Here is a 12,590-nt window from a genome sequence, read left to right as displayed (position 1 = left end):
CAGTTCAAAGAGGAAGAGAAGCAACTCTGCATCAGTCAGGATGAAGAGCATCTTGTGCTGAAACAGGAGACTTGTGATATTTTGGGGAATAAACCGCAGAAAGGCAAAACTGAGACTTCAAAACAGAAAACACACAAGAAAGCTCACCCGAACCAAAAACTATATTCTTGTAAATTTTGTGATAAAACCTTTTCTCAAAGTATTTCCTTGACGTCACACATGAGAAATCACAAGAAACCTTTCACCTGTTCAACCTGTGGAAAAAGTTATCCTTGCAAGAGTCGTTTAATTTATCACATGAGAATTCACACAGGGGAAAAACCGTACACATGTACAGCTTGTGGAAAAAGTTTCTATCACAAAGACACTTTAAAAGTTCACATGAGAATTCACTCAGGTGATAAGCCTTACACATGCACAACCTGTGGAAAAGGTTTTCTGTGTAAATCTCTGTTACATGAACACATGATGATTCACATAGTTAAGAAGCCTTTCCCCTGTAGAACGTGTGGAAAAGGTTTCAGTCATAAAAGAAATTTAACCGTTCACATGAGATTTCACACGGGTGAGAAGATTTTCTCATGTGGGACCTGTGGAAGAAATTTTGTGTCTAAATCTCACTTAGTTAATCACATGGGAATTCACACAAATGAGAAGCCTTTCTCATGTGGGACCTGTAAAAAATGTTTCCGAAGGAAACCCGACTTAGACAATCACATGAGAGTTCACACAGGTGAGAAGCCTTTCTCATGTGGGACATGCGGAAAAAATTTTGCTCGAAAAAACTCTTTAAATTCTCACATGAAGACTCATACAAGTGAGAATTCTTTCTCGTGTGGGACCTGTAGAAAAAGTTTCACTGATAAAGAAAAGTTGACTGTTCACATGAGATTTCACACTGGTAAGAAACCTTTCTCTTGTGGGACTTGTGGGAAAGACTTTGTGTATGAATCAAACTTGGTCAGTCACATGAGAATTCACACAGGTGAGAAGCCTTTGTCCTGTGGAACATGTGGAAAAGGTTTCGCTCATAAAAAAAGTCTAACTGCTCACATGACATTGCACACATGTGCAAAGAGTTTGTCATGTATGACCTGTGGAAAAAGTTTTGTGTACAATTCACACTTAGTTAATCACATGAGAATTCACACAGGTGAAAAGCCTTTCACTTGTGAGACCTGTGGAACAAGTTTCGCTCATAAAATAAATTTAACTGCTCACATGAGAGTTCACACAGATGAGACTTTCTCTTGTGGAACCTGTGGAAAATGTTCTGTGTGTAAATCCAGTTTACTTCATCACATCAATCAATCAATCAGTCAATCAATGTTATTCATAAAGGATCCTTCAGCACTTCAAAGTGATCCAGGAATTGGTTAAAAAGTCAGGTGTTGAGCCAGCTCTTGAAGACGTCAGCATTTTCTACGGCCCTCAGGTTCTCTGGGAGATGGTTCCACAAGCAGGAACCATTACACTGGAAAGAAGCCTCACAATAAGTGTGTGTTCATTTATAATATGATATATTTTTTTTAAAAGAGAGTGGACATTTAAAAGAGCCATATTAAGAGTGACAGGTGCACTGTTAACATTAATTGTGGGTGCTAATAATAATGTTTTTCTAAAGGTCTATGGTTGTTAAAGTTCACTGAATGGATACGGTTATGTATATTTGCTCCCTGTATGTAATCTGAAATGAAATTAACCAGTTAATGGGGACAGATTGGCCTGTCCCAAAGGTATGTATATAACGATCAGAAGAAGAATAGAAGCCAGGACCATGTAGACGTCAGTCAGTATCAGATTGGTCAGATGTAGTGATAATATGGTTACCAGATAGGTTACCATGGGGATTAACTTGCCTGAGAATCCTTTCTCTTGAGGGTACTGTAGAAAAAGTTTTGCTCAAAAGAAATTTAGTCGTTCACGTGAGAACTCATGCAAGTTTCATGGCATCATTTGAACTTCAAGTACCAAGATTCTGAGTAACTTGCTGTTTGGAAGTTGAGTAATTATATTTGGATTGCTTTTTTAAATGTAGCAGCTTTGCATAAGCAGCTTTTTAAATCAGATATTTAGCTGAAATACTTTAACATTTACTTTATTCTTGCAATTTTATGTTTACATTTGTATTTTTTAATGAGAGTGAAGGAGATATTAATAGTCTCTTGAAGGAGAAATAGCTTTGAATGCTTTCAGATTTAGACTTGTAAAGTTTTTGAGACTTTATTGTGTGTTTATCCTTTGTACTTATTTCTTTTATTTCAATGGTTCTGGGAAATGGATGCATGTTAGCTGCTGCCTCATGTGCTGCTAGGGTCACAAATTAATGCGAGTAATGTTTTCTGAATATTATCTAAATCCATAGTTGTTTTTTTCTGTTTTCTCTGGTTTTGATTATGGAAAGAAATTATGCTAAATAATATTCTGAAATACTTTCCCTTTTTGTTTGACTTTGCATTGTCTTTATTTTTCCTCTCTTCTACTCTAAAGTGTAGGTTTTTTTTACCCATGTCGTTTTTTTTGTCAGTTTTCTTTAACATGGTGTTTATATTTTGAATTGTAGAAAATGTATTGCTATGAAATTCAAGATAGAAAAATGCTTTCAAAAGAGCATTCTGTTTAATTCTTGGACAATAAAGTGTATTTACAATATTGATGGTTTTTTTCTTTATTTTGTTTAGAATAGGGGTGTCCAAAGTCGGGCCTCGAGGGCCGGCATCCTGCATGTTTTAGTTCTCTCCCTGGTTTTACACACTTGGATCAAATGATGGCTCATTAGAGGCCTAAGAGGAACATAGACTTGCTGAGGAGGTTGTTACTTCCACCAGGGAGAGAACTAAAACATGCAGGATGCCGACCCTCATGGACCAACTTTGGGCAGCCCTGGTTTAGAATATTGTGTGGCAAAATAGATGTACATAATTACACCCCATCGCCTATTAACTTGTTTTATTTAAAGATAATACTGTTCTGTTTAAATATGTAAATTATTCTCCTATTGTCATTTATGGTGACACTAAACATGTAGTTGCAACATTTCGCCACCAGAGGGCACAATGAACTCATCTTTATAAAAAAAAAACTGAAGTAAAAAATAATCAATAGAAAATGTTTCATGATCTCGTTAATTAATGTGATTTTTAAATAGATCCTAAAATATGTTTGTATTTATACATTCAACAGTTCTAACCTGTAAGCAGAATACCATCATAATTAATTTAAACAAGGCTTGTAAACATTAGTCTGTGTGTTATTATTCCACATAGTATTTCACAGGGTTGTAATGAGTTACTGAAATGAAGTAGGTTTACACAATATCCTAATTTATTTAGTATAACGATACATAAAAGAGGAGACTAAATGCCGAAAATCCAAAGCGGAACTAAAAGTTGTTAACAGTTTCTTCAGTGCAGTTACAATGAAACGCACGGAGGACCACATTAGCTTCTCTTTTGTTAGAAGGTTGTGTGAAGACGGATTTGGTGTTTTAGGTAAATATCTGAGTGTTTGCTTTACAAAATGTCTTCAGTTCCGCCTCAGAGAGAGTTTAGCAACGAGCAGGAAACTCCTGCTGAAGAAAAATTCATAGAGTTGAAAGAAATCAGCGTCAAAATCGAGGAAGAGATGGAGGATCAGCGCAGACTGATGGATTTTACCCGGATACCGAAGATAATTTTACACCGGATAGGTACGAAACACCTTCACGTTTTACTGGTGATACAGGGAGTTTTAGACAAGTTAAGGAGAATGTTTGGTGCGACGTCAACCTATTTAAACGGCTTTTACATGAAACTATAAGTCTTTAATGGTCAATAACGAGTAACTGTGATTTGGACAATCTACTCTTCATCGCTTATCTACATTATAGTTTCTGGTCCGTGGCACCCTAATCTCTACTCCACCAGTTTAAGAAAGTAATGGTAAGAGTTTGTTTCAAATTATTCGATTTAATTATGTTTCTAGACAGCCTCTCAAAAATATTTTTGTATCATTGAATAGCAACAGGATACGTAAGTGTCGTAAGAGGTACGTAACACCACAAGGTTAGCCATGGGGACAATAAATAACAAAAGTAGTAATAAGATGATGGCAGAATCACAGTAGTGCGGAGAGAAAATGATAAACAATGGCGCATAATTTTCAAGGAACCTCATATAAAAATAATTTGCAATAGATTGTGGGTAATAAACTGGGAGTAAACTAATACAGAAATAGATAAATAGACAATTATTATTAAATTCCTATCAGTGGCATGAACACACAGTGTGGACAGAAAAAAATGTAGGTAGAATTACAACCTCATTACACTTTAACTTTGTTATACATGAAAACAAAAGCAAAGCAACAGGATCTAGTGTGTCTATTTTCTAAATGTATAATGGAAATCCAGCAAAACCAGTAGACAAACTTGCAAAAGAAAACTATAATACCTTGCATTTGTTTAGCAAATTATGTATATAGTTTTAACTCTTCGCAACAACTACTCCACACTTGAATCTCTCAAACTGAAGTAATATTTGTCTTGACCTTTAGTTTTTAAAATAAATTTCTTTCATTTTGAACCGCTTTTCTATACATCTTGGAAGGAGTTTATTAGAGCCTTTGTATTTAGTCAATGTTGTTCTGAACTCTACTAAATAATAAAAAGGGACAAATATGGTTTTCTCTTTAAAAATGTACATTTGTGTATATGAAATTTACCATTGATGAATAAAAAATAAGATTGGGTTCACTTTGACACTTTGTTGAAACCCAGGCAGATTCTGTCCACCGAAACAGAAATCGAATTGAGTTTTTACCAGAGGGTTAATATTTTTGCCAATAGGAGAATGTGTGGGAGTAAGAGTGGGATTTTAATGCTAACTGCATCTTGGCCTGAGTCTGAATATTATGCACATCTCTGTAGAAATAGCAGCAGGGACTGAAGCATATTCTCCAGAAGAAATGGGAATATTACAACTTGGGCATAAAACTGAAAGATTTGATTGCAACAAAGATTTGTCTCCTTTACCTTTGTCTCTCCCTAAAACTTAGGGTTTTCTCCCTATGAGTCATTTGCATTTTGTCATTTGTCGTCAATATCTGCCCACTTAAATACCTAATGTGCAGTAAAAGTAAAAGCAGTAAAAGTGTTTTTTCATGGGTTATCTGCACTAAACCTGCTCACTGTTCTGTGACACATGTAGCTAAATAAAATAATAATGCATAGTAAAATACCACTTTTGTGCTGTGGTATTTTATTTAATTTTCTAAATTCAGAAAGGACATGTTTGGGAGTCTTATACATAGAACATGCACTTTATGTTTGAATATATTCTGTGTCATAACAAAAAAAAAATACAAGAAAATGCTTACATTGTTTTTCTGCCAATGATTAAGACTCATTTCCTGCACAATGAAATGTAATTTCTGCATGGAATGACTTTAACTCAACATAATTATATCATATAAATAAGGTTGATAAATTTAAAATGTTCTCCGATTCCATTTTGTGTTTTCAGCAATTTAGTGTCAACAAAGATAAACCTACCAGATTCTGAGCACCTGATCGTAGTTTGTAAGTCATTGACAGATTGTTATTTTACATATCTTGTAAAACCAGTCTTGGTTTTCCATCCATCCTTCCATTTTCTGACACCCTTGTCCCTAGAGAGGCTGGGAGGGTTGCTGGTGCCCTCCCAGCCTCTCTAGGGACAAGGGTGTTCCTAGAGAGCGTTTCAGGCAAGAGGCAGGGTCACCTGGACAGGTCGCCAGTCTGTCGCAAGTCATGGTTTTCCCTTATTTTTAAAACTAAAACTTTACATGTATGCTTATTTACTCACCTGAAAATTGTTAATTTAATATTTGGACTCATATATTATCATATATTTGGCTCCCTTCTGGTCAGAAGAACTACATTTCTTAGAATAACTGCAAAAAAAAAATCCCCATTGGATAAACCAAGAATTGTTTCATTCACATTTTAAAACTGTTGTTTTGTCTTTTTGTCCAGATCTCCCACAATGCTGTGCGTGTAAAGAGGAGGTTCGAAATGATCCAAGAAACCAGGAGGAAAACTCCAACTTAGATCAAGAGGAACCAGAATCTCTGCAGATAAAACAAGAACCAGAACCTCTGGAGGTAAAACAGGAACCAGAACCTCTGCAGATAAATCAAGAACCAGAACCTCTGGAGATAAAACGGGAGCAAGAGGAACCAGAACCTCAACAGTTCAAAGATGAAGAGAAGCCACTCTGCATCAGTCATGATGAAGAGCATCTTGTGCTGAAACAGGAGACTGACGACATGTTGGTGATTCATTCTAATGTGAAAAGAATCCGCAATGAAACAGAACCACAGAAGAACCAACTCATCTCTCCTGAAGTTGAGACCCTGAACCAGGAAGGAAACAATTCTGAAGACTCAAGAAAAGAGAGAGATAAACAGGAACAAAATGAGAGATGTCAAAAAACCAAACAGCAGAAAAACCCAAATGACAGTTCAACCCAAAAGAGGCATAGGAAATCCCAACCAGGCCAAAAATTATATCCTTGTAAAATTTGTGATAAAACCTTTTCTCGAACCAGATACTTGACTAAACACATGAGAACTCACAGAAACAAGAAATCTTTCACATGTTTTACTTGTGGAAAAAGATACAGCCAAGAGGCTTGTTTAATTAATCACATGAGAATTCACACAGGTGAAAAACCATTCACATGTGTTGCTTGTGGAAAAGGCTTCAATTACAACAGCACGTTAAGGATTCACATGAGACTTCACACAGGTGAGAAGCCTTACTCATGTGGGACCTGTGGAAAAGGTTTCCAAAGTAAATATAACTCACTTCGTCATATGAGGATTCACATTGCTGAGAAGCCATTTTCATGTGCGACCTGTGAAAAAGCTTTTGTGTGTAAATCTGATTTAGTTAATCACATGAGAATTCACACAGGTGAGAAACCTTTCTCTTGTAGGACCTGTGGAAAAAGGTTCTCTCAAAAATACAATTTAACTTATCACAAGAAGACTCATAGAAGTAACAAGGTTTTCTCATGTGGGGCATGTGGAAAACGTTTCTCTCAAAAATACAGTTTAACTTATCACATGAAGACCCATAGAAGTGAGAAGGTTTTCTCATGTGGGTCCTGTGGAACAAGTTTCACTGATAAAAAAAGTTTACATTTTCACAAGAGAATTCACACAGATGAGAAGTCTTTCGAATGTGAAATCTGTGGAAAAAGTTTAAGTCATAAAAAAAGTTTAACTGCTCACATGAAAATTCATACAGGTGAGAAGTCTTTCTCGTGTGAGACCTGTGGAAAATGTTTCACTCGAAAAGGCAATTTAAATGATCATATGAAAATTCACACAAGAGAGAAGCCTTTCTCCTGTGGGACCTGTGGAAAGAGTTACAGTGAAAGAAAGAGTTTAACTCAGCACATGAGAATTCACACAGGTGAGAAACCTTTCTCTTGTGAGATTTGTGGAAAGTGTTTAACGCATAAAAAAAGTTTAACTGCTCACCTGAGAATTCACACAGGTGAGAAGCCTTTCTCTTGTCAAACCTGTGGAAAATGTTTTATGTTTAGTTCTAGTTTGCTTTATCACATGAAATCCCATTTAAGTGAGAAACCTTTTTCTTGTGGAACCTGTGGAAAAAGTTTCGGTCAGAAATGTAATTTAACTTATCATATGAGAGTCCATACAGGTGAGAAGCCTTTTTCTTGTGAGACCTGTGGAAAAAGTTTCAATCAAAAATGTAATTTAACGTATCACATGAGCATTCACACAGATGAGAAGCCTTTTTCTTGTGAGACCTGTGGAAAAAATTTCTCTCGGAAAACAAATTTAACTGTTCACATGAGAACACACACACGTTTTATGGAATAATGTGAACTTTGCGCAGCAAGATTCTCAGTAACTTGCTCTTTAGGAGAGTAATTGCAACTGGATCACATTGTTAAATGTAACAGCTTTGTTTCAAATAGAAGATTTAGCTGGAATACTTGAACATTCATTTGTTTTCAGTTTTATCTTTCCATTTAAAATGGATATTTTGAGTGAAATAGGACTTAAGACTTAAGTCACCCTTTTCAGGACCATCAAAGCTGCTGGTTGGGGAATGAAATTGTGCTAAATAATGATCTAAGATGTTTTCAGTTTTTGTTTGTTTAAGCATTTGCATTTACTTTATTCTTGTTAGTTACTCTAAACTAAAGTAATTTTTTTATTCGTGTCTTTTTTGTTAGTTTGCCTTTGACATGGTTTTTATGTTTTGGGTAGAAAATGTATTGCTGAAATTATTTGAATTACAGATAGAAAAATTACTTGCAAAAAACTTTATTCATAATTCTCAGATAATAAAGACTATTTGCTATAAAGATGGTCTTCTTGTTTCTGTTTAGTAGAATACTGTTACCAGCAACGTGTAGTTGCAGCAGTTCGCCACCAGAGGGCGTATTGAACATGTTGAGTAATTCAGCACTGTACCAACTGTTGACCAAATGAAGCACTCACTGTTGCTCTCGTGTTTGACAGGTGAATATAAATTAGTGATGCATCAGTAGCAGTGTGTTTATGCTAGAAGTCTCTTTATCCCTGGGTGTGTGATGGCTAAATGTTGTTAGTTTCTGTCATATGGCAGATTATGGTGACCTGATTTGTAATCGAACCATGAAATTGAAATCTTAAATTCTCCTTTTACCAGAACTTTACACAGATAAGTTTGTATGACTTAACAAAAGCATTGCTTGCAAGTTTGATACATTTTATTTAGTTCACAATAGTGCAGAATTGCCTGGTAGTGTAACAACAATGAGATCATAAATATTTTATTATACAGGAGAAACCTGAGGACTGTGCTGGCTCTGGGAACCGCTTAGTTGATATGTAGTTAAAATCTGTTCAAGGAAATTAGACTGCTTGGGGTAGAAAAAAAAGAGTAAAAAAATAAATTCCCCTTGTATTTTCTTGGTTTTTAAATTTGATCAATGTCTGTTATCTTTACCAGATTTTATCTTATTTTTTTGTTCATCATTTATCTACCTACGTTGTAATTTTTGCGAAGCACTTTGGTCAGGTGAGGTTGTTGTGAATGTGCTACATGAATGAACTTTGACTAGACTTTACACAGTAGGATCATCAGCTCTTAATGAGAGTCCCTCTAAATATCTTTTCCTAAAACTAAATTTTAATAAAAATGAAATTCATATTTAGCATTTAAAGCACAAATGAAATGTGATCATTTCTACCAATTTTGGTCACAATTAGCAATCATTTTGACTGCAGGGAATTTTGCTCTGCTCAAGTTAAATTTTTCTGACCTGGCAGAATAAAAGCAGAAATGAGGCGACATGCACAGTGCAGAAGATGTTGACTCAGCATGATGTTAACGGATAATCCCTCTTTTTAGGTCATACAGTAGTTTAAACAGACTCAAACATGTCAAAACATTTATTTATATAAATATGCCAAAAACAATCAAAAATAATAATTCAATGCTTTTATATAAGAAGCATGAAACCATGACAAATATTTTTAAAACTTGCCTCATCAATATATTTTCTGCTCCCTGTCATATCTAACAGGGTCAAATCTGCCACATCAGTTATCTCTAAAATAAAGTTACATCTACATTTTTCATAGTTTCACTTTATCTCTGTAACCACATCTATTCACACAGATCTGCTCACACAGATCTATTCGCTCAGATCTCTGAGAAACTGCAAAACCTTAAAAGGTCAGACAAGCAGAACTTCCTGCTAAACTACAACATTTTGAGTTTATTGAACACATATCAACATTCTGCTTCAGACGTTGATGAGCTTTAAATGATTTGGCTGGAATCAGAGACTGGAATAAAACTTTTTGCATGAAGAAGATGGTAAATCAGGAAAACCTTCACAAATATAAACAGCAGCAGTCCACAGTAGAGCCCATCTCTTCCGCCCTGGTTCCTGATCCAGTTTGAAGTCTCAGGTTGATTCTTTGCTGCTTTGAAGAGATTAAACTGATCAGTTTTATTTACAGGAAATGATAGATATTGATAATAAACACAGAGCGGAGATTCAAAGGGATTTCTGTTTCCATAAAGAGAACAGTTGAAGATTTAATCAACAAACTCACTGGATGTACTGACTTGACATCTTCCAGAACCAGAACCGTCCTCAGTTTTCACGTCACACAGACCAGAGTCTTCAGTCCTCAGTCTGGACACATGGAGTCTGATTCGTCCTTCTCTGAGGACGTCTTTGTCTCTCTGGACTGGAGACTGACCACAGACACAAGAGTTGAGGATGACGAGCAGCAGGACCCTGGAGATCATCTTCATCCTCTGAGAGGAGACAGACCTGTGTTTACATCACGTTTGAACGTGGAAGAATCAATTATCTGGAGCAGCGGCCAGCGGCCTTTATGATCCAGATACTCATGTTGACCCACAATCTTGCACTTTTTCTTTAGCTGCTAAACCTTCAAAACAAAATCAGCTCAAGAGGTTTTCTAGATATCTGATGGAGGATATTTAGAGGCTGGTAGAGTAAATAATTCCCAATATATTTGTAGTTTCAAGTTTCCAAACAAAGAGAAAAAAATTACATGGAAGGAAAATTAAAACATTTTCTAGAAAGCTCCCTCTGTGAAAACCAGGCCTCTGGTCTAACAGTAATTATTTAGCATCATTTAGTCTTTGGAAAAAATGCCTTTTTTTTTTCTTCAGATTTAAAAAAAAAGAAATTCTGTGAAACTTGAATTCCCAGGGGGAAAAAATACGAAGTTCAAGTCCATTATTCTATCAGAATAACCCAACATTTACATTAAACTGTGGATGGACCAACTGTGAAAGATTAGTTTTATCTAAGATGATCTGTAAACTTCAGACAAAATGGACAAAAATTATAAATATTCATTAAACTGAAATCTAAGCAAACATAAAACCAAATTAGTACAGACTTACAAATCTGGTTGGGCGACTTGCTTTTCTCAATATTTGTTTCTCCTCCGCTGTTGATATTCAGGTCAGGTGATCTCTGGACGTCAGCAGAGATAATAAAAATAAACTAATTGAGAGACAATCTAGTCTAACGTCTAACTTTTGCGTGTTGGGAGTCTCCAAACTACACATACAACAGAAGGCCCTGTTGTCTATGACAGAGGTTTTTCCTAATTGTTTCAGAGAACAGAACTTCTTGTTCTGTTCTCTGAAACAGAACTTCAGAGAACAGAACAGTAAGGATTTTTCACTTCTTCTTTTCAGTTTTCTTGCAAAATTTCAATAGAAATGAATGCCAACAAAAACGATAAACCAACTTCCAAAAAGAATCGAAAACGAGAAGATAGTAATAGTTTCACATCATTTACAACATCAAGAGTAGATCCTAACAGATCTTTGTATTTATAAACTGAAGACCTGTGGGCTGTAAGCAGAGCATCATAATTAACTCAGATGAAACACTTGAAAACATCAGTAATTATTCCATACATTCTGTTTCACAAGGTCAAATTGAGTTACTGAAGTTAAGTAAACTTTTCCATAATATTATACTTTATTTATTTCATATTGCTGGGTTTCAGTCACCTGACCTGGATGATGCGCGAAATTCAGATGGAGGTCCGGAAGGGGATTTCTCCGGTTCAAACCAAAGCAAAGTTGGGTTGTGCTGTGGTGGTGCAGGGGTTAAACACAACCCACATATGGAGGCCCCAGTCCTCGACGCAGCCGTCGCCGGCTCGAGTCCCGACCTGGCGACCCTTGAAGCATGTCTTCCCCCTTCTCTAAATACCCACTTTCCTGTCAATTAACTATCAAATAAAAGACCACTAGAACCAATTTAACAAAAACAAAGCAAAGTTGATCACAACTAGCAGCTAATGCCCTAAATAGGCTGGAACAGCGAGGCATCTCAAAAAAATATGCATATATTTAGGATGTGATCCATATTATCTCGGTAAAAAAAGACTTCTCTTATAATCTTGAGGATTTATCCGGTGTCAAGGCGATCCACATAACTACCTGGAGCTGCAGACCTCATATTATACGACGAGCCAGAAGGAAGCTTTCAAAATCTTGGAGAATACAATCATTTAGTTTCATTTTGGGTCAAGTATTTAAGATCAAAAGCAGCATTAGATGGCTGTCCACTTGTTTCTGCTGGGTGAGTAGTGAATTGTGCCATTTTAAGTAATTAGTCTACGAAGTGATTCTTGAGAATAGGGACAAAATGGGTTTCAATTTTCTCCGTCAAAAAATTTTATTATTCCTCAAGCATGTATTCAAATACGACAAATAATGTTTTGGAAATGTAAAGATGCTAATGTACAGGCTCCCAGTTACAAAATGCTTTTGAAAATTACATTTTTAGTGGACCTGACCCAGAACTTTGTCCACACCTCCTATTTTTAGCTATTTTCACCATCAGTAATGGTGAACCAAACTCATATCTAAGCAACATTTGAATCTTAGTTTGACTTCTATGGTTTAGCTTGTTTACTGAGAAAAACACTTTTGTTGTTCATTGCTACTTACTAGTCATTTTTGATGGTGCAGCTTGAACACACAAGCGGTTTAAAAAATTAAACCACATTTTACGTTACATTTGACTGCAACTTTG

General features: G+C 35.8%; 2 protein-coding genes and 1 long non-coding RNA gene across 3 annotated transcripts in view; 2 read left to right on the top strand and 1 right to left on the bottom strand.

Moving 5' to 3' along the window:
• LOC108167177 (gastrula zinc finger protein XlCGF57.1-like) overlaps positions 1-2,496 on the top strand; it is a 7,886-nt gene extending 5,390 nt beyond the window's left edge. Inside the window, exon 3 of the mRNA XM_017310350.1 lies at positions 4-2,496. Within this exon, the coding sequence (XP_017165839.1) occupies positions 4-1,380 (1,377 nt within the window). The 3' untranslated portion in view covers positions 1,381-2,496. The remainder of the gene's footprint in view (positions 1-3) is intronic.
• Positions 2,497-3,428: 932 nt separating this feature from the next.
• Positions 3,429-8,204, top strand: LOC103480885 (zinc finger protein 260-like). The gene is made up of 2 exons (XM_017310381.1): positions 3,429-3,688; positions 5,993-8,204. The coding sequence occupies exons 1-2, from the start codon at positions 3,520-3,522 to the stop codon at positions 7,870-7,872; spliced, it is 2,049 nt and encodes a 682-aa protein (XP_017165870.1). The 5' UTR covers positions 3,429-3,519; the 3' UTR covers positions 7,873-8,204.
• Positions 8,205-9,710: 1,506 nt separating this feature from the next.
• LOC103480803 (uncharacterized) lies at positions 9,711-11,149 on the bottom strand. Its single transcript, XR_536180.1, has 3 exons — positions 10,937-11,149; positions 10,108-10,315; positions 9,711-9,972 (listed from the first exon to the last, which is right to left on the bottom strand). It is a non-coding gene; the product is annotated as an uncharacterized LOC103480803 (long non-coding RNA).
• Positions 11,150-12,590: the final 1,441 nt, after the last annotated feature.

This window comes from Poecilia reticulata, linkage group LG18, assembly GCF_000633615.1.
Source record: "Poecilia reticulata strain Guanapo linkage group LG18, Guppy_female_1.0+MT, whole genome shotgun sequence".
Taxonomy (NCBI): Eukaryota; Metazoa; Chordata; class Actinopteri; order Cyprinodontiformes; family Poeciliidae; genus Poecilia; species Poecilia reticulata.
This window is presented reverse-complemented; position numbering and strand designations above follow the sequence as displayed.

Coding starts and splice junctions, on each gene's coding strand:
- LOC103480885 (XM_017310381.1), top strand. CDS start 3,520: ATGTCTTCAGTTCCGCCTCAGAGAGAGTTTAGCAACGAGCAGGAAACT. Junction 3,689..5,992: donor GATAATTTTACACCGGATAG/GTACGAAACACC, acceptor CTTTTTGTCCAG/ATCTCCCACAATGCTGTGCG.